Genomic DNA, 22,383 nt, shown 5'->3' with positions numbered 1-22,383 from the left:
AACAAGATGTAATTTAGGGCTTTTAAGCGCATTCCTTCATATTCCCGAGCAAGCTGTTCCAACATCATTTCCTATATGAGAACCACAACGCGTTTCTTCCTGATAAATTATCTGAAATGTCTTCACAGTGCTGCGACCTGGGGTACCACGCTAGCTTGGCACGGACCTTTAGGACCTACTTGTCGGCAGAGTACAACCTGGAGACGTCTCGCCACGAGGGACTCGATGTCATCGAGAACGCCGTGGACAACTTGGACTCTCGCAGCGACAAGCACAAGCTCATGGATATGCACAACCAGGTGTTCTGCCCTCCAATGCGCTTCGAGTACCTGCCACACATGGGAGATGAGGTGAGGTGATCTCTCTGCTCAGCATATTCCCACTTTAGTAGCATTTTGTACAGGGAGAAATATAACGTACTTTGAATGATGTGTATATGACATTTTTATTAGATTTTTGTAATGTGCCTTGACTCAATCAATTTTGGCTCAAAAATGAAACAAGGAATAGACATCCGTTTTAGAATGTCAGCAAATCATTAGACCTCAGTTCAGTGACCATCTAAAGAAATGTGTTTTTCCCATGGCCACCTCAGAAAAACGTGTTACTCTTCTCTTTTGTCCTGACTGCTTAGTACCATATCTCTAAAGGCCTTTTCACTCTGCACTTAGCACCGCACAATGCAATGTCAACCAACACATTTGTCATGTATGTACTTCCGTAGCGTATACGAGATGAGTTTCTGCTACTGCTTGAAAAATGTTAAATTCGCGCGGCAGCACGTTGTGACGACATTGTACATATATAACAGGTGATGGCGGCAGAGCGATTTCAAAATGACAAACTATAGGTTTTGGCATAGTTCTCCAGTGAGAGCGGCAGAGGAAAGAAAGATATGAAGACTCAATAATTATTGCTATGTTCCAGTGTTGTACCATGACGTGGTGAATAAGGTACAGTGATGGAGGTAGAACGCCACTACTTTGGAGCTTTCTCTGTGAGTGGTAGAAAAACTATTTTAGCATTATTAAAAACGAAATTATTACCTTAAAAGTAGCAAGGTCACATATGTGTCACTTCTATCATGTTTACTGCTCCTTTCTATAAGTGACAAATAAATATCGCCAAGTTGTGACCTACTAAACCAGTGAGGAAAAGTCACCAGGCTACTACCTGATTGGTCGCTTCGCAACCAGCGCTAATAATGCCATCCTGCCCACACTGTGTGTGCAGTGCTAACCACCCATCCACTACCAAATGTAAAACATATTATCTACCATCTGTCGCTAAATGCTTATTCTCCTTTTTCTTTTTCTTAGGTGTGCCAGGTTAGTGCCCAACAGCCCGTCCAGACAGAGCTCTTGATGCGCTACCATCAGCTACAGTCTCGCTTGGCTACACTGAAGATTGAGAATGAGGAGGTGAGGATTTACGGGGGCTTTTTGTGTGTCCACCAGCTCCCCCACCTCCCCAACACCACCTTCCCCCTGATGGAGAAAGGTTTGTCTGCTGTTCCCTGGAGCCACAGACCAGGGCCACATCACCATCTGTCCTCATTGCAATTACTCTGCGCTGACCCCCCAATGCGGGGGCTGAGAATTTATTTAGTGCCTTGTCACTGTGCCAGTGTTGTATTCTGTATGAAAGTGTGTTATGTTGATGAAGAGAGGGCTTTCTCATCAAAAAGCAGCAGACACAAAAGTGCAAATGGAGGTGATAATAAGCCGTGTTCCTGTGCCAATTGCTTTGCCTCTTCTCCCTCCCCGCGTCTTCTGTTATATGCAGTAATGGATGAGGCGTGCCATTACTCGGAATGAGCTTTATCAATCTGTGCCCCGCTCAAAAATATGTAAGCTTTTGCACTCGTTCATTTTAGCGGTTTCCTCCTTTACTCATACGTGACTTGCTTTTCATTTCACTGCAATACAAATTATATTGTATCTCGCCCTTGAAAATAAGGTCGCTTATTGTTTCGTCAGTGGGTTTTTTTCCCTCCTCAGAGGCTAAATTGGCATTGCTTACATTGACATCTGCTTTCCTTTTGTGCAGGTGAGAAAGACCTTGGACGCGACCATGCAAACTCTGCAGGACATGCTGACAGTGGAAGACTTTGACGTGTCAGACGCCTTCCAACATAGCCGCTCCACTGAATCCATCAAGTCCCTAGCCTCCGAGTCCTACATGAGCAAGATGAATGTAGCAAAAAGGAGGGCCAACCAACAGGAGACTGAAATGTTCTACCTCTCGGTGAGTCCATCCAATGCCTTTATCTACCTGAAATTTCAATTAAACACCAAAGAGATCGAAAACATCCTTGTTCGATTAGCATTTCCATGATCTGGCTCGTGTTATGCGGGATTAGAGGCGCCTCTGACTCATTGTCGCCTGAATGTCTCGCTTTAGAAATTCAAGGAGTACCTGAATGGCAGTAACCTCATCATTAAGCTGCAGGCCAAGCATGACTTACTAAAGCAGACCCTTGGCGAAGGTAAGAATCCTCACCTCGCACGACCTCCTTGTTAATGTGACCCTCACTTGCTTTACAATCGCTGCCTTCGGGGTTGGAGCACATGCTGGTCTTATCTAATAATAGGCAGCAGGGAATCAACTTTATAAAAGATTATTTTCCTTTTTGATGAAAAAAAATAGACTTGCCCGGATGGAAGTCATAGTCTTATGAAGATATTGACATTTCTCCAAGATAGTCTTAATATACTCGTTTTATTCTTATAATATCACACCTTTTATTCTGGAAAATAGGGTTTACAAAAAGCGAGAGAGATTGGTTCTTTTTGCCCCTCCTACTCCCATGGGTGCCCTGGTCACCTCAGCCGTGAATATTTTACGCTTAATCAATCAGAAGGTCCATCTTCATCTCTGCAGCTGCTACTGCATCAAGATCTTTCCTAATAGACGGACACATGAGACAGCTGAGGATACATTTACTTACTTAATAACATATTCTGTCCTTCTGCCTTTTGAGCACGACAGCAAACAAGCAACCCTCACATTATACAGCAGTTCACATTCATCTTTGGGCGGATTAGGTTTGTTTACCTCTGTGGCGGAGCAGCAGAGAGCGCATGAACGCGGCATATGGTGTCTCCAGGTATCACCGGCGTTTAATTATTCAGGTGATCAATCAGGGCTGTGCTGTGCTCATTAGCTCACCGCTTCTTGTCCAAACTGTCACATCTGTGGGGCTGCGTGTTAGCATGGCACGGGGTACAAGATGAAATTGCGTGCCACAGGGCACCGAATAAAAACATCGTCATGCATTGATCCTTGATGGTACATAAAATCTCATAATTATTTTTTATGTGCAGTTTGCACTCTCACTCTCTCTTTGTTTGGCTCACCACAGTAACGTCAATGCGATCCAATATAAAATTCTGTCTTTGCCATATAATACTATTCCGATGTTAATTAAACACGTATACACTGGGGCATTGCGATACAAGTGACTGGACTTTTGGACTTTTTTTGTTGACCTAAGTTATTGTTGTTATGGCTTGCGAGCAGAAATCTGAGATCTGAGCATCATATGGTGGCAGTGAACTCAACTCACTTCCCAACAAGCAGTAATTTGGCAGATTGTGAACAATTGTTCCAAAAACAGGATTTGGGCTCTTTAAGGCCTCTCCCAGTTAAGTTGACTGTCAAACTAAACATGAAACAAACGGAATTTAAACCAACCACCTAGCTTTTGCTTTGATTTAGATGAAATAGCAGCATTATATCCGTTGAATTGAAGCAAAATATTTGGGATTTTTTTTTTTTCTTAAGTACAAAGTACAATATTACAGAGTGGTATTTTTCTTTTTAAAAATCACAAAACAAAATGTTTTTTGGGAGCGGCTGGAAGACATTAATGGACTCTGCTTTCATTTTAAGGCTGAACAATTTCTCATTGTCGGGTTGAAATCATAATTAGAATTAGAATTAGAAATCCCTTTATTGTCATTGTACTCAAGTGTGCAACGAGATTAGAGGGCTCCCCTCTCCAGTGCAATACAACAATAATACAGACAATATATAAATTAGATAAATAAATAAGAGAGTGCAATGGAATTTAGTACTGAATAGGGTATATAAAAATTCTCTGACAATGCCATTTCGTGATTGTCAAATATGCGTTTTTTGTTTTTTTTGTTTTGTATTGATTTTTTAGAGTTCCCTTATCCCTTTCAAGCTCACCTATCAGAAGTGGTATTCCACTCGTGGACGCACTAACTACTCCGCTCTGAGCTGGTTAAAAAAAAGTATCGCGTCCACATTGCGGTGTCACCCTACGAGCTGCGTAATGCGGATCAAAAATGATTTTTATTTTGATTTTTACACTTTTACACTCACCATTACTGTGAAATGATTTAAGTAATTTAATTTCTGGCCATATTGTTAAGCCCTTCGTCTCCATTTTAAGTCTCTAACTAAAATATGTTGGGAAAAAATCCATGTAAAAACAACTTACTTAAATATAAAATGATGGTTTACATTTTTTTTCCACATACCTTATTACACATTGCAAATTCATACATGTATGGCGGCAAGCAATATCTTGTTTTATTGAACCATTTTCAAAAACGTGAAAAAGGACTCTCCTCCCGCACTATTTGTGAATTATTAGAGTGTCAGCTTTGTGTTTTGATGACATAATGTCATTTTATGTCGCGTTTCTAAATGATACCATACATAGTTTCATTTGAAGAAAACGGAATTGATAATCGATCGATAATCAATGATATAATATTACTTTACATTGTATAGGTCAACCAAGGATGTATGCATCGTTTAAATTTTGAAGCGTCTAAATTTGCGGTTGGTCAACCAGAGGTAAACATGATAATCAATCAGTGGAATGATGTGTGGGAAACACGCTGTTGTTTGGCCCCATCTGCCACAATGATGTATAGAGAAGTGGCTTTGCTCGTGCTGTGATTATCCATTGTGGCTTGGTGGAAAGAGAAAATGTTCAAGTACTTTGGTTCTATTGTTGCTTTTGTTGTGCATGGACTCCCTTCCATCTGACGCTCACTCGGTTCAAGAGAATCAACCTGGTTGTTCTTTTGTGATATTTTTCTTTTTTAAAAAAAGGCTACAATACAACATTTACAAGTTTTAGTGTTATTGTGACTTAGTAATAGATGTGTTTTTGAGGAGAAAAAAATATAAATATAATGTTTTGTTTTGTCTTTTGCTACAACAAAAGGCTCAATGAAGCGGCACAGTCATTGTTCAGTGTCACCGCAGGTGGAACCCCTTCCTCACCGCCCCTCCCTTTCCCCATATCCTCCTGGTCCCCCGAGGCTTTATCGTCTATTGCTCAATAGCATTGTCCAACCGATGGCGCTTTCGCTGCTTCATTTGTCCTTCTCAGGCTGGACACAGCAGTCTGTTTAATATATTCGCTTCCAGCACTAATATAAAACATTTCCCTCTTTTCCTCTTTGTGTGTCTTTTCCTCAGGGGAAAGAGCTGAATGCGGAACCACAAGGTGAGTTCGGATGAGTTTTCAAAGCATCTGTTTATTTCATCAATCCCAGACATTTACAGCATTCAGTTCCGCTGCCAAAGAGAAGATGGGAAAAAAAACATTGTGACATTTATTTGATTTTATCATGTAACCTTTTTTTATACGCTCAAATGACACATTATTGGATACACTTGCACATTCAAAGCCTTATCGAAAAGTTGGCTAGATATTTGTTGTGGTTTGCTGTGGCGCTATACGGCATCATCCTCTGAGGTGTTTTTAATATTGCTCTTCTCATGTGATTTAATAAGGTTCAATTTTCTACTAGAATATTAGAAATAGCTGATGCATTGGAGTTCAAATCCACTCCCACAACTGCAATATTTAAACATCTCCCTCTCGCTTTCTTGTCTCCTTTTTATAATCGATTTTAAATTTCTTTTGTCCAGACAAATGTTTTAGTTTTTTCTGGTAAAGAGAGAGAAATTCTCTGACTTTGCTGACAGTTTCGGCTGTCACTCCAGCCTCTGTCAGAGCTGTCACTGCTTTCCTGGTGTGACTTGTCTAAAAACAGCTGATTGGGTCAGGAAAGCTCTCAATGTAATTAAACGTTGTTCAATTACTAACATTATGACTGTGCCAATCAAAACTCTACTTAATCTTTTTAAAGACACATTGTATTATGCAGTTGTAGTTAATATATTTTTTATTTTTTTATTTTATTTTATTATATCTACACAGAATATTGTGATGTTTGTGTCAAATTAAATACCCCCTTTCTCTCTCCCACACAGTTAGGAACAACCTTTGAGTATATATATATATATATATATATATATATATATATATATATATATATATATATATATATATATATGTATATATATATATATATATATATATATATATATATAATTATTTAATTTAATTTATTATTTTATTATTTTTTTATGTGTGTGTCTTCATGAGTTTTTGTGGAATTCCTTCTCTTTCCATTTTTAGGGTTATTCAATTGATCAGTGATCTATGTATTTGCAAACTCACCAATTCTATTGAATGGTCTAATCTTGCCTCATTTCAACTACACACACACACACATTTGAAATCAAACAAGAATTTGAAAAGATGTAAATTCTCCAACCATATTATTTTTATCCCGCAATGTAAATATTCAGGAGTAGCATAAGGTTTCGAAATATTATGGCGGTGATGTTCCTTTTGTCCTTCGTTTCTTAGGCCCCCCACCCTTCCCCCTAAACCCCAGAAAATGCGGAAGCCTAGACCGCGCTCCGTCTATAACCATAAGCTGTTTAACGGCAATTTGGAGACCTTCGTCAAGGTACCCTCTTGTGGTGGTCGTGTATGCCTGAGCAGTCCCTGTGGCACCTCAGTAGGGGGGGGGGGGGTGTTGCTCCAGCCTCTCATCTTCCTGCTCTTCCTCCTTTTGGCCTTTTGTTCCTCCGCCTTGCCGCGGCCCTTCGTCATGACGTAACCTTTGATTAACCTCTAATCCTCTTCCTCCCTTCTGTGGCGCTGCCGGTGCAGGCGGAACGGCAGTCGGCTGTCTCTTTATTCACACACAATTCACTGTCTCTGGCTCACAAACTCAGTCACTTATTTGGGTGGAAGGAGACATCTTGCTTCGTCCCTCGCTGCACATGTGTGGCTTTCCTGTCGTTCATTCCTTGTGCTTCGCCTCCTTTAACCTCACGAGGAGCTCGTTCCTCGTATTGCTCGTCTAACATTTTGCTTCTTTGCCCTCCTTTCTCTGCTATACACGACTGTGTTACGCTGCTTTTTCCAGAGGGAGAAGGAATGCCCGTGCTCGCATCCAGGTACCTCTCTGAGAATATGCACTCACCGGCCACTTCATTAGGTGCACCTCCAATGGATTCATAAATTGGATCAAAACATTGCAAAGATCATATTCAGCTTTATCAAGGTTGTGTTCATTAGACAATATGTTTGTGCTTGTTGTTTGCAGTAGTGTGCAACTGTAGTTTGTCATACACAAATCTGTTTTACAAAAGTACAAATGAAGTGTCAATTATATCCAATGCATGTTTGATGCTCTCAAAACATCCTTCTATAGCTTTACCAACATTATGAACTCAAAACACGCAAAATTAGTGCATATGGAGTGATTGAAGATTGTGAGAACACTCTTGTATCAGCGGTCATGAGTGTATAAAGGTGTGTCTAATGTTGTGGCCAATGTGAAAATTCATTTCCTAATCGTGATGCTCTAACCGCTGCTGCTTCTGCTGCTTTTCTTTCAAATATGATATTTTTTAAAAATGGACTACAATCTATTTTCCTCTTCTTTCAGGATTCAGGTCAACCCATTCCACTTGTGGTTGAGAGCTGTGTCAGATACATCAACCTCTACGGTAGGGCTCACGTCATGCTCATGTCTCGAAGGCTGAAAAAGGAACAAAATAAAGGCAAGCTTTGCCTTTGAAGTGTTGTTGTGAACTATTGCATGAAGCAGTCTGGTGTTTGTAGCTTCACAAATAGCTGCCGGCGCACAGACCTGACTTGCTCCCCGGGGAATTGACAAGCTCGTAACAAGGGATCACACACAGGCAGTTGTGATAGCCCTCCACACCCCAACCCGTGTTCTCTGTTGTCAAGCAACCCTCCGTGCACCCTCGGCCCCCCTTTTTATAGCTCCACCCCATCTACCCTCACATCTGTCTTCAGCTCATTGCTCTAGCCTGCAGGCCTCTCCCCTGGATCTGGACCTAATGAAACTCCAGAAAACTGATTAGTAGCCCTCTAACTGGAACCACATGCTGGCGCCTCACAGAGGGGCCACCTCCTGGAAGAAAAATAAACTAAATAACGTATCTTCCTTGATGACTCGATTACGTTGCCCGGCTTCATGTTGTCTGTATATCTGCAATATATTCCTTTCAGGCCTGCAGCAACAAGGCATCTTCCGAGTGCCGGGATCACAGGTGGAAGTGAATGATATTAAAAATTCATTTGAAAGAGGTGAGTCGCTCTTGTTATCATGTCACTTGCGATTCGCTTGAAAGCTAAATGCCTCTGCAGCACTGAATGTTTCTTTGCTATGATTCATCAGGAGAAGATCCCTTAATAGACGACCGCAATGAGCATGATATCAACTCAGTGGCTGGAGTGCTTAAACTCTACTTCCGAGGACTGGAGAACTCCCTCTTCCCGAAGGAGCGTTTCCTGGACTTCATCTCAACCATCAGTGAGTCACCAAGCATTCAAAGCTATAGCAGTTGTGTACGTATGTGAGTCTGCGTGTGTTTCTGTTTGTGTGCAATCAAAATAGCCAAAAGGGAAAAACAAAGTTTCCTAGACTCTCAGTTGACACGAAAATGAGAGACGTTAACACATGGAAGCAATCTGAACACTAGCGCTCTCTGTGTAGTACTTAGCAGTGAGCCAGTAAGAAGAGAGAGGAGTGATAAATGTATCACAGGCTGTAAGGCAGGATGGCGCATCTCTTAGAATGCAGAATAACTTGACGTGTCACTCTGTATAAACAGTAATGATGGTGTTTACTGTTATCTTGTCAAAAAGTATCATTTGTATTGTACTCTATTAAAGGTAGGATAAAAAAAATGCATGGATCTAAAAAGGGGAATCTGCTCAGTTGTATTACATTGTAATAACAAACGTCATCTGTAACGACTGGGTTTTTGGAACTGTCAATTGCCACACACAATATGGAAAAAAAATCAAATTCAGTGCTTTTTGGATTCTGCCAGGCTGAAACCCCGTATGTCCAAATGTTTTCAATTTATTATGTTTTTTATAGCTCCATACTATTGGTCTGTCCCCACATCGTCTGTTATTTTTACGTATTATTCACTATTTTAAAGTGTTGAAAATAACTCTTGACCTGGCTGCGAAGTCCAGTAAAGGAGCCTGTATGTCACCTCAAGATTGAAAGTCTGGACAGTTTTTGGACAATAATGAGTGAAAATAGTTACGTTACATACATTTAAGCCGATTTTGTTAAAAAGAAATGGATTGTAATGCTTCGGGTAAGTTTGCATACTGATTCATTTCCATCCATTGGACAATCGGATAATTTAGCGCATCACTCATAGCTCATGGTTGCATCAGTTACTCTCGATGTTTGCTACTCGTCGCAGGGCTCTGTCCCTTGCCCACTTCAGTTGTTGAACGGATGTTGCTTTTTGACAAGATGCCTTTGATTTGGTTCTGCGTGGTGTGCAATAACAAAAAAAATATATTTTATTGTGATATTCGTGAGTTGAATTTCCACTTAAAGGATTAGATGTAATTGCATTTCCAAAAATAAAAGAAATCAACACCACTCTGACTGTGTCAACTAGAACTGAGCATTACTAAGTGAATGTTGATGTAATCCTGTTCCATTCCACAATTGTCTATTTCCGTCTGTGTTTCAGAGCTGGAGTCAGGAGCAGAGAGGGCGCATCACATCCAGCAGATTGTTGTGACGCTGCCTCGCACCGTCATCATTGTCATGCGATACCTTTTTGCTTTTCTCAATCAGTGAGTTTCTTTCTGACTTATACAAGCGCACGTTCATCAAGAATATTTTGGGGGTAAAGCTTGGGGTTTCTCAAGTTCTTCCTCAACAAACCATCCAAGCATGTCTTTATGAACATTGCTTTGCGCGTTGAGCGACAGTCATACGGCATACAATGTTCTGATGTCTCAAGTGATTTAGAGTGAGCTGTGAGTGCGAACCCAAACCCTGATTGATCAAGTCATTAGATTTTTTTTCTGTGATGTACACGGAGTACTCAAAAAGAGAACTCGATGGACCCAACATATGAGGTTGAGAATGGCGTGCAATGAACTAGTTTGCTGTTGTCGAGCGGCACAAAAAATTATCTTTCCTCTGTACTTCAAATTTTCCCTAATAAAGCAAATCTCTTCTCAAAATTGTAGTTGTACCGTACCAGCGCCAATCCATAAACTTTAAGCAGATTCGTAACTGCAACTAAAATTGGCATATGCTTTATCTATTTGTTTTCAGCATTGCTTGTATACAAACAATGTCTTGTCCCTCAGTCTCTCCCAGTATAGCGACGAGAACATGATGGATCCATACAACCTGGCCATCTGCTTTGGTCCCACGCTGATGCCCATTCCCGACAGCCAGGACCCGGTGTCGTGCCAGGCGCATGTGAACGAGGTCATCAAGACTATCATTATACACAATGAAGTCATCTTTCCAAGTCTACGTGAACTGGATGGCCCAGTCTATGAAAAGTGCATGGCTGGGGGCGAGGAATACTGGTCAGTGAACTATTAGTAAAAAAAGAAACATAAAATCAACCTTCAACCATCTTTAACCTTTAATGTCATTTGCGTTTCAATGCAGTGATAGTCCTCACAGTGAGCCAGGAACTCTTGATGAAGCTGACAATGGAACTGAGCCACACACAAGTGATGAAGGTCAGCACCATCATAGTTGTCATTTCAACTACTCGCGATCACTTAATTGCCCTACGTTTATCCTTTTCTTGAATGAACTCGTAAGTGATGGAGGTGTTTTTCTTGCCTTACTGACCCGGACCCAGACAATTTCCTGTCCTCCCTGAAAACACACCATTGTATAAACAGTATGCACTACCATTCAAAGAGTTTGGACTCACTTAGAAATGTCATTATTTGTTTAACCACAATTAAAATGTCAAATTGTATTTCTCATGAATTTATAATATTATCTTTATTGAAAAAAATTTGAGGATAGCAAAATAAAGCTGTAATAACAAATAATTGTACTGGAGCTCAATAGATGTACTGTACCTAATTTAGAGGAAGGCAACAAAAACAATTGTGTGTGTATCATTAAATTAATAATGACTTTGAAAGAAAGGTGAATGACGTTTGTGCTTTGTTTATGATTAGAAAGACTGAGGATAATCAGTGCTTGGTTGCAGCACTGTCTTTTTGATGTGTGTCCTTTTATGAGTGTGTGTGCGTGTGTGTGCACAATTCCTCCCTCCATCACTCATTGCCCGCTCTTTGTTCAAGCGGTAGTCAGCCATTCTCCTGGGACTTTGGCTTTTACAGAATATCTTTTCCTCAGTGCTGTGGATCCACAAATTGCATAATTGACATGATTCTATCAGTGGTTCTTTCCGTTACAATCTCATGTCTCAACATCGCTTGTTGGACACGACTGAAAATGTTGATTGTCTGATATCGATTCTGAAATACCTGAACATTTTCTGACTCCTATTTTCATCATTGTTTAGGAGACTTCAATTAATCCCCAAAAGATTAGAATTAGGAGTTATAGTGTTGAATTGGTTATCTTTTCTGGTTGTAAATCCCACAGGGAAGTGGCAAGAGACTGATAAAATGAGCTGTGTGAGACTTGAAAACATGGAAAAACTGATTTTTACATTTATGATCCTCTTCCTGTCTGACTGGACTATTTCAAGGAACAAAAGAGTTTCCTGGATACTTGCAGCATAATCTAGCACATTTTATTCATATATGCACGTGTAATTTGGATAAGAAATGTAATGTAAAGGAATGTAAAAAAGAAATGCATGCATACTTTCTTAATTTAATCATTCTTTTCGCAACCTCTTACAGTAAAGAGTTACTTTGAACAAATACAAACGGCTATTCTTTTCAAACATAGCCTTGGTATGAGTTTACTGGAGTTGACTGGGCATTGTCAAATTTGCTGAGATGGTAGAAATATTACTTAACCACTACTGACCTCTACTGGTTGGCTGAGTAAAATGCATTGACCTACGCTAAACTGCCGTGAAGAAAAAAAAAGTTTTTTCTTTTTGTTTTTTTTTGTTTTTTTTTTTTATATTGACATTATGTTGGTATGTTAAAAAATAGTTGGGCAGTCATGCTAGTAGGACATTAATATTTAGGTTTTATTGTGTTCTCCTCTTCACAAATCATGCCGTTTCTCTACTGGATTGGTCTTTATAACACTTGTTGTACGGTATTTTGTTTTATTGTTGTTGTATTGTTTTATTATTTTCAGAGGTTGAACAAATTGAGGCCATCGCTAAATTTGACTACGTGGGCCGCAGCCCGAGAGAGCTGTCGTTCAAGAAGGGAGCCTCTCTGCTGCTCTATCACCGGGCGTCTGAGGACTGGTGGGAGGGCCGGCACAACGGTGTGGATGGGCTGATTCCTCATCAATACATTGTAGTGCAAGACGTGTAAGTAACTGTTTTGATTCAGATGATGCTGTTCCTAGAGATAAAAAATATATAACAATAATAATAATAATATTAAATCATGCGTCAACATTCATCGCACCTGCCTGATATGAGATATGATCAGACAGAGCAGTTCTACACCACAGTAAACTTTAACCACAATAATTTGGCGATGAAACCATTAATATCTTTGTAAAGGCTTAATTTCTGATATAGCTCTTAGATTTGCTCCTATTAGCGGATGATTAGGGGTATTGTTATTGTGTATTCAATTTTACTCTCCAAACTGTCATGGGGGGGTGTCAAACTAGTTTTCAGAGTAGGCCACGTTACATGTGAAATAAATTCATCCATTCATTTTATTTTATTTATTTTTTTTTTTAATTTTAGTTTTATCACTCTTGGCGAAAGTTTATCCCAGGTGACTTTGGGCAACACAGCAATTTTGCTGTACACCCTGGTCTGGTTGCCAGCCAAACACAGGGCACATATAGACAACCATTCACACTCACAGTCAGATGATGTTGAAAATAGGGATGACCAGATAATTAAACTATTCTCTCATGTACATTAAGGTGGTAAATAAAAATGTGTACTCTCAGTAAAAATTGCTGAAAAATATTTTTTTTTTGTATGGATTTTCTGCCAACTGAAAAGCAAAAAATGTGAAGTAATCACACTATATTTATTTTGAAAAGAAAATTTGAAATACTGTATCCCAACCTACCATGCTATTACTCTCTCAGGGATGATGCCTTCTCAGACAGCCTCAGTCAGAAAGCAGATAGTGAAGCCAGCAGTGGGCCCCTACTGGATGAAAAAAGTTCATCCAAAAATGACGGTCCCTCACCATGTGAACAATCACCCGATTATAGCTTTGGAGGCGTCATGGGCAGGTCAGGAAAATCACCCACTTCTCTTTTTAAGCAGTCCGTGTGACAACTACTTGTCATCTAATGCCTCTCCATAGGGTCCGATTGCGTTCCGACGGAGCGGCGATTCCTCGCCGTCGAGGCGGCACAGACACTCAGAGTCCAACCCGAGTTCCCGACACGCCTCCGCGGGCTGCTGCCTGTCCCAGCAGCCCCCACAAGATGTCTGTCAACAAGGCACGAATGGAAAGCCCAGAAAAAAGGCGACTGGGGACTTTTGGTAGTGCAGGAAGTATTAACTATCCAGAAAGGAAAGTCTATCCTGAGGGCCATCCACTGAGGCCCATGTCAGGGGCCACTCGCCACAGCAGCCTTGGGGACCACAAGTCACTTGAAGCTGAGGCGCTGGCTGAGGTGAGACTGCTTAGCGACTTTGCTAGTTCCTGTATGTTTATTTTCTGCACAATCACGTGAGGATTTAGGAATACGAAACGTAATAGATTGTGCTGGATTGAGTTTCCAAACGGAAGTCCTGCCCTCAGTTATACTTGACTGTACAACAATGTGAGGCTCACATAATCGATGATATTTGGAACCTGATAAAAGTAAATAAAAGAAAAAATGAGATATATCATTCTAGTGCATATTTTCGTATGTCTGTTCTTGCCGCTACCAGGACATCGAGAAGACCATGACCACGGCGCTCCATGAGCTTCATGAGCTGGAGCGACAGAATTCCGCCAAGCAGGCTCCCGACGTGGTCCTGGACACCCTGGAGCCCATGAAGAACCCGGTTAGCTCCGAGCCCGGCAGCCCCTTGCATACCATCATGATCCGTGACCCAGATGCGGCCATGCGCCGGAGCTGCAGCTCCACCTCCGAGATGATGACCACCTTCAAGCCGGCGCTGTCGGCCCGACTCGCCGCCGGTGCTCAGCTCCGCCCCCCGCCCATGAGGCCGGTGCGCCCACTTCCCACTCAGCACCGCTCAAGCAGTTCCAGTTCTTCTGGGGTGGGCAGCCCAGTTGTAACGCCCACTGATAAAATGTTTCCCAGTAACAACACAGCGGCCGGGTCCGGCATGAACGTGGCCACCGATGGCGCTGACAAGTCTGGTACCATGTAGCGAAGGTCAAATAAGTGGGAAATGAGACTGCAACTCATGGTTAACATTTTCGTCATTGATTTAAGATAATAAAAGTGAGTGATCTGTAAAAATTCCGACAGCTCAGGTAGATCATAGTCCGAAAAGCAAAAACATTTCATTAAAGAGTACATGATGAATGAACACACTGGACTCAAAGGGGACAGTGCCAAAACTGGATTAGCTGAGTCGAGTCTGACTTTACCAAATTATCGCTGTGGTTCTAAAATAATACCGATGATACCAATCTGCTCAAAATTCACGCTGCTGAGCAAGTAGTTAGGAAAGCATATAGGGGACGCATAGGAGTATGAGACAGCATAATTGGGTTGAGGTCCAGTGTTCATTATTGTGTCACATGACCTTTTTTTTTGCTGAATGCAGTTTAAAAAAAAAAAAAAAAAAACAGTTGCGGATGAATTCCCTCCAGAACAGCTTTTTGCCACTCACGTCGTTTAGCCATCCAAACACTCTGAGCAATGTGCGGCAAAGTGATGCTTTATCACTATTCTCCGCCTGACATTCACTCTTATCTGTGGGAAGCTCCTGTCGTGAAGGGTTGCCATGGTGATGCAGGGTGGGAGAAGGCTGCAGTGTCGAAAGGTTCAAACGTCGCCTTCTTTAAAACTGTCGTTAACCTCAATACATGTTAACATTATGCATATGTGTCAGTTTTGACCTCAAAGTCAACTCACTAAATCTGCATCCATGCAGTCAGATTGTGGAATATTTGATTTGTGTACTTCAGTGCCACTTGATTGCATCATTTGGATCTGGGAAGACATTCAGGCACACATTTGGGACATGTGCTCGTTGCAGCACGTCAGACTGTCCGAATGTCCAGCATGTCATGAATCAATCCAATAATTACTAATTTAGAAAACGTGTAAATACATTTGGCTTTTTTTTTTTGTAAATGTTTTGAATTTGTATAGACTTAATACCCAAAAGGGAGATGGTTGACATGAAGGGTACTTGAATATATCTCAACCAAACAACTCTTTTAATCGCTTTCAGTACAATAGAAACATATTCTCTGGCTTGGTGAAAATTGCCTGGCTGTAGTGTGTGCTTTGAATCCAGTTGCTAGGCATACTAAGATGATGACTGGAACGGTTCACCCTTATATTCTTCATTTTAGAACTTGAAGTATTTCTGAGCATTGCGGTGTGGGAATGGTTAGTACATTTGCCTCAGTTATGAGATCCGGGTTCGAATATGGGCTTTGTCATACCTGTGTGGAGTTTGCATGTTCTCCCCGTGCTCGCATGGGTTTTCTCCATGTACTCCGGCTTCTACACAGACGTGCATGTTACCATTTTACCGCTTCCATGATTGGCTTAGACAACAGGCCACAAAATTAAACGAGCACGTAGTGACAACGTCCCATATGGTCTAGCGGTGAGGATCCCTGGTTTTCACCCAGGTGGCCCGGGTTCAACTCCTGGTGTGGGAAAGTTGGTACCGCACATTTGCAAGATTTTCTGAGGGTTGGCTTCAATACCCTGTTGAATTATGAACTCATCTCTTAAACCACAGGTGTGGAACTCGGGACGGCTGCATTCCTTTATGTTTTCCATCTCACACCTGATTCAGACGATCATCGCATGCTCAATTGAATCAGGTGTGTTTCAGCCAAGGGAGATGGACAACACACAGGAAAGCGGCCCTCCAGGACTGGAGTTTGACACCTATGGAATTGTCAAATGTGAGTGTGAGGAGAAGCTGCATAGAACATGGGTGGATTCATAAACGGTCTCATGTTCTACTAAGCAATTTATTAAATAGAACAATATGCACATACGCCACCGTGCGAAAAAAAAGATTCAGGGTGTCACACAATCAATTAATTGCAGTTTCTTAATAATGTCACTACAACAATATTTTTTAGTGACGCAGCGTTTGTTAATTCAATTACGCTTTTGTCAGGAGTATAATGACTTGGATGTCTTATTCGAACAACTCATGAGTCAGCATCATGTTGCATGTTTTCTGCTGTAATGTCAACGCAATTTATAAAAAGCTTTTATGATTGGTTTTGGAAGGTCAAATTTTCACTCAAAATGTTTAAATTCTACCAGGGCTTATATTGACCAATTAATTCGCTTGTAGCACTATCATAAATATAAAAAAAAATGCATTATATACTCAAGCATGCAGACGAGGCACTTTATCAATGTAAAATATTTTATTTTATGCCACGTACTGCCCAAAATAGACCCTCGCCACCTTTCTCAAGTTATACTGGCCACCTGCTCCCCCTGCTGGTTGCTTTTGGTACTGTCTCGTCATGAACCAGTGGAGACATCAGGTGCCCATTCATCTCAACTTGTAAAAATATATACTGTACTTTAGTTATGAATTTTGCACCAATTAAATTGTATTTACAAAATATGAGTGTTCATAAGAGAACATGAAAATTACAATAGATTCATGTTAGACTGTTTTATTTATACTGTACAGTAATGTGCAACTGGAGCTGGACGTGGTTCGAGTGCCTTTTGTGCACCACATTGATTTTTCTTTGATTTAGTTTTTTTTTTTTTTACTTTTGTATTACTTTTTTAATATGTTGTCGATTAGTCGTCATATTTATTCTGAATGTTCTTTTTGTATGATTACTTTCTATTGCTGTTTCTGCAATAATTTGTCCAGGGTCATTATGAACTGCTTTTCTGTGCTGGGTGAGAGAAAAAAAGTAGATTTAAAAACCACTATGCACCTAATCTACTGGTTACCAAGTTCAGTAGAGTCTTCTCAGAATATTTATTGCATCTTGTTGTTTTCCCCGGTGATGTGTCTGTGCTGTGCCTGAGCCATGAATTCATCTTTTCTCTCCCTTCTCGTACAAAGTAAACACATGGCAGTATTCCTGGCAAACGCAGGGTTGAGGGATAATACTTGTAGAGCTAAAAGGCACTTGGTTCCTCTGTGTTTCCCCTACATGTGATGTAAAAAGTCATTTTCTCTTCTGAAATGGTCGCTGAGCTGGTGCGATAATAGGATTAAAAACGAGAACCACAAAAAATACAAAACATTGCTGTAAGAAAGACGACTGTGCCTGTCTTGTTGTGATGATGGAAAGTGAGTTGTTGTCAATCTTCTCTTTAACTGTTTGTCTAGTGGTGAGTGTGTGGTTAATTAGAAGCCTGTGATATACCTTACCACGAAGTGGATGTTGAAAAGACGTGCATCCGAATAAAAAAACATTACTGCTCAATGGACTTTTTTGGGGTAATTATTTGATTTCACTACGTTAAAAAGCATTTCCACAAGGCGATCCAATCCAAGATGACAACAGTTTTTTTTTAGTTGTCTGGTAAGGAGGTGTTACCATTCAATATTGAATTATAGTGACATGGCATCAAAATGTTTTCCACCATGACTTTTTTTTCTGTTATTTGGGTGTACCTAAAATGGCATGAGTCATGAGTCGCCCCTCCCTAACTATATGAGAACAAGTGCATAGTTACAAGTAGCTCAGTAATTAATGCTAGGCCTATTCCTATGCATCATTCGGCAAACCGGAATTTACAACACAGCTCAGTGTCAATCTCAGACTTGACCCTACGGACAAAAATGGACCCGGCAGCCTGTTGGCTCGTAAGCTAGGCTGAGTCTAGCGCCTCTCGCTGCGCTGTGGAAAGCCCCTCAGAAACCACCGGGATATAATTCAGCCTTCGCAGGTTTTAAGCAGAAATGTATACATTCTGCATGTGACTCAAGCATGTCAGAATGTGCAGATAGAGGAAAAATGACAGATGAAGTGTCATCTGTTTTTTTAGTCGGTATTCTTTCACACATTCACCAGACACACCCACAGCATTTGAGAGCAGAGGCAGCCGCTTGATTTTTCATGCTTTTGAATAGCCTACTTGGCGATTATTGTCTTTAATCCTTCAGCTTTGTTAGTGTTATTAACAGCTGCCTTCTCCGTGGAATGTCAAATTTCGAAGATATTTATTTTCACTTTAACAGAACGTTCATTACTTCGGCGGTGTAGAATGGCACTGTATTATACTGAGATGTCTTAGCATTCCAAAATGCCTTTTTACAACCTAACCCCGGTCCAAACAATAAAATCGCTTTGATTTGATTGAATTTTCACATTTTGTTTTTATCATCATTATTACTCTTATCATTTTTTATTGATAATGATGTGGCTGATGAGCATACTCTAAAGTAAATGTATCCAACTGTACAGAAAACTATATTTCTCTTTTATTGACCATAATTAAATAGAATATTTATCTACTTTGTAGAGAAATTAACTAATAAGATTGAATCCCAGAAATGACAATTGCATTTCTTCTTCAGGCATTTCTTTCTTCCCAAAAGTATTTTTTAGGAAGCTTGCAGTTAATGTTGTGGCCACGTGGTGGCGATCAAGCATCGTTGCAATGTGCGAGGTCCTGCGAGGGTGTGTACCGTAACTTGCCTTAGTTATTGCAGTCCGTTGCACCAGTAAGATGACAAACCACCACCAGTGTTCAGAAAACGGATTCCTGCATAAATTACGTGATTACATCTCACCTGGAAATTGCGTTTATACTCCACTGATTAGAGTGGAGGCGCATTGACAAAATCTAATTTGTTCCACCTGACAAAGCTTCTGTTGAACATGAACATGTCCAACAAAAAATTGAGCTCACCCAAGGAGCACAAAATTGCTGCCGTTTAGTAAGAAACTTCCACATTTGACACATTTAATTAAGGCTGTATATTTGCAAACCCTCTGGAATCCTTTTGTTCGTCACAGATTAGATTACTTTCACTAAACATGAAATGCATCATTTTCATTCTCCAAAAAGGCTGAACAAGGCCTTGCCAACAGCTTTATTTATTCCATAATGAAAACATTAACCAACACAAATGCAACCCTAACGTCTAATCAATTAGTGGTAGTCACAGTAGAACAACATGATCGTAAATTTACTTTCTGCCTCTAACCTCACCTCCATGGCCTCATCAACATGGAGGCTCTCTTCAATTATGGGCCCCCTAGGGGCTACTGGTGAGCAGGCCAATGATTCATTTCCCTAATCACAATGAAATTGTGTAAACAAGTGGAAGTCATGTTTAATTTATTTCATTTCTTTGTGCATGTTTGGTGTGGTAACTATCAACTTGTATTTAGAAGAGAATCCCATTAAGTGATAGGCTGTATAATGATGAAAACAGGCTAGCATTTTAATTATAAAGGGCTCGGTTAACATGATTGCACCATCTGTGGCTCCTAATTCCTTCGTGATTGTCGAATATTTGTCTTATTTATATCATTATAAAGGTGAAATGGTGTAATTTTGGAAAGCATATGTGCATCACAAGCAAAGTTTTAAGTTTGGACTGTAGCTCATGTGTTTTCCTGCGTGCAGTTTGTTCTGTTTTTATTTTTTATTATTATTATCTCCACGTGAACTGGCTTCTTCCAAAAACTTGCATTTCGATAGATTACATTGAATACTCAAAAATTTGTATAAGGTATGAAATTGACAATTGACATGGTGACCGGTCCAGGCCTTACTCATGACATTGCTCAAAGTCAGCTGGGGTAACAATAAACTGCAATTAAGTCCACAAACATGTTAAAAACAAATGCTGACCATCTTGTTGAAATGAGCACATGGTGTCTTTTTAATATTTAGCAGATGAATAGCAGATGAATGCATCACACATCTAAATGATATATGCTAAAGGATAAAGGGCACCCAAGGATTGTACTGAAAAAAAAAAATTTAAAAAACGCTGCTCGTAGAAGTAGAAGCCTGGTGATTGAAAAGCATCACGACTCACTTGAATGAAAACAACCATCACACTTTCAAGGACTGAACTTTTCCCAAAAAGATCACATCTACCAATTGCATATATAAATATCTGAAATAAATTTGCATATACATACACTGTTTATAGATACACAATCCACATGAACTAATCATCCCACGGTGCAGTACACGTGAAATGTGGCCATTGGCATGTTGTCTCAGTCCAGATGCATGTTTGGCTTCATGTATTAGGAGTCATTTGCAGCAGTTCCGGCCAAACCCCACACCTGTGCACTGCAGGTATACAATAACAAGCCTGGTTCATGACTAATTTGCACAAGGCTTCATTAAGAGCCTCCTCATATGGACGGAGTGTTTAGATTTACAATATGGCATTCCATGCTGTTCACATGCAACGACTTTACATTTTCAAAACTATTTCACAGATAATCTAATGTTGCCTGGATTTGGTTTCATGGGAGGGCTACGTTCCCCTGGGCATTAGAAAGTTAATGAATTTGTTCCACTGATCCATGGTGTGCCGCGAGAACTTGCTTTGGGCGCATATTTAAGTGAAAACACATTGTCTGCCCCCGCATAGCCTCTTTGCTTCAAGACCCTCAACAGTGCACAAAGCTGCAAGAAATCATGACGGTAAACTTCAGCGGATGCTTCCTTGATGTATTTCTTATGCACAATGCTCGATATCGTTCACATCAAAGTGCCACGCATGTCACGCTTTAGCTAAGTCCATCTGAACAAGACTTCTTTCCAAAAGCGGCTCAAAATAAAATAAAATACAAATCTGTTCATGACATGTTTAGTCTGATCAGATGAACATTGGTTCCAAAATGAAATACACTTGTCGTAATGGGTTGAATCAGGAAAAGTTCACTTTATTTCTGGAGATCAACTCTACGTGAATGTCTCACTCCATTTTGAACAATCTGAAATAATTGGAATCAATCTTGTGTGATAATTTCGCACACTGGACTGCATTTCACATCATATTTTTCCTCTTTAAATTGTTTACTTATTTTTTTTAATTTACACAGGCACCTGTTTTAACTTATCCATCCATTTCCACTTTTCCTCACAAGGAACTGCTGAAGCCTATCCCAGCTATCTCCGGGCAATAGGCGGGGGTACACCCTGAACTGGTTGCCAGCCAATCGCAGGGCACACAGAGACGAACAACCATCCGCTCTCACACTCACACCTGGGGGCAATTTAGAGGGTCCAATTGACCTGCCATGCATGTTTTTGGAATGTGGGAGGAAACCGGAGTACCCGGAGAAAACCCACACAGGCACAGGGAGAACATGGAAAAACTCCATACAGAAAGCCCGGAGCCGGAATCGATCCCAGGAACTCTGCACTGTGAGGCCATCGTGCTAACCAGCTCACTGCTATCCTGAACAGGTTCTACAAAATGGATGTGTGGATGATTATGACTGTAAATATAAATGTCAATACAGTATGATACATTTTATTTTATTTTTTTTTTTACTATTTTTGAACTCTATGTCCTTAATTTATTGAAATACTCAGGAATGTTTCCTTGATGTATCTTTTTTAATCCACAGTTTGCATTAACTTGTTTAAATTCACAATTGTGAAAAAGCAAAAAGAAGTGTGAATGAGCTGATTCTTGAGATAAATTGAAAACAAATGTTTACCTTCATGAATTGACACGCTATTCATTCAAGAGTGAGTGTGAATATTTATCATCTGCAGCAATCCATGCGGAACTTCATCGCAACTTGTCTCGGCATCTTTTTATTTCTGCTTTACAAAACTGATGTTATTTTGTAGTTGGAAGTTGCCCAAGGGGAATCTTTTTTTTTTTTTGCTTTTCATTTCCCACAATGATGGTAAATGGGCTTTCACTTGTAAAGCTTTTCTGTCTTCGAGGAACTCAAAGTGCTTGAATATTATCTCCTTATTTTACCTA

At 40.3% G+C, this 22,383-nt stretch overlaps 1 protein-coding gene and 1 non-coding gene across 2 annotated transcripts in view; both read left to right on the top strand.

The window, feature by feature from the left end:
* Nucleotides 1–17,887, top strand: part of srgap3 (SLIT-ROBO Rho GTPase activating protein 3) — a 68,037-nt gene extending 50,150 nt beyond the window's left edge. Inside the window, exons 8-23 of the mRNA XM_088308838.1 lie at nt 129–350; nt 1,320–1,421; nt 2,050–2,247; nt 2,404–2,488; nt 5,467–5,494; nt 6,710–6,812; nt 7,803–7,863; nt 8,393–8,470; nt 8,562–8,696; nt 9,889–9,994; nt 10,520–10,747; nt 10,833–10,906; nt 12,471–12,651; nt 13,398–13,547; nt 13,622–13,937; nt 14,200–17,887. Coding sequence (XP_088164964.1) covers nt 129–350; nt 1,320–1,421; nt 2,050–2,247; nt 2,404–2,488; nt 5,467–5,494; nt 6,710–6,812; nt 7,803–7,863; nt 8,393–8,470; nt 8,562–8,696; nt 9,889–9,994; nt 10,520–10,747; nt 10,833–10,906; nt 12,471–12,651; nt 13,398–13,547; nt 13,622–13,937; nt 14,200–14,649 — 2,517 coding nt within the window. The 3' untranslated portion in view covers nt 14,650–17,887. The remainder of the gene's footprint in view (nt 1–128; nt 351–1,319; nt 1,422–2,049; nt 2,248–2,403; nt 2,489–5,466; nt 5,495–6,709; nt 6,813–7,802; nt 7,864–8,392; nt 8,471–8,561; nt 8,697–9,888; nt 9,995–10,519; nt 10,748–10,832; nt 10,907–12,470; nt 12,652–13,397; nt 13,548–13,621; nt 13,938–14,199) is intronic.
* Nucleotides 16,052–16,123, top strand: trnae-uuc (transfer RNA glutamic acid (anticodon UUC)). The gene has a single exon. It is a non-coding gene; the product is annotated as a tRNA-Glu (tRNA).
* Nucleotides 17,888–22,383: the final 4,496 nt, after the last annotated feature.

The sequence above is a fragment of the Idiotropiscis lumnitzeri genome, chromosome 11 (assembly GCF_059441095.1).
Source record: "Idiotropiscis lumnitzeri isolate Australia: NSW breed Sydney's pygmy pipehorse chromosome 11, RoL_Ilum_1.0, whole genome shotgun sequence".
Taxonomy (NCBI): domain Eukaryota; kingdom Metazoa; phylum Chordata; class Actinopteri; order Syngnathiformes; family Syngnathidae; genus Idiotropiscis; species Idiotropiscis lumnitzeri.
The sequence above is the reverse complement of the archived record's forward strand: the minus strand, read 5'-3'. Positions and strand labels throughout refer to the sequence as shown.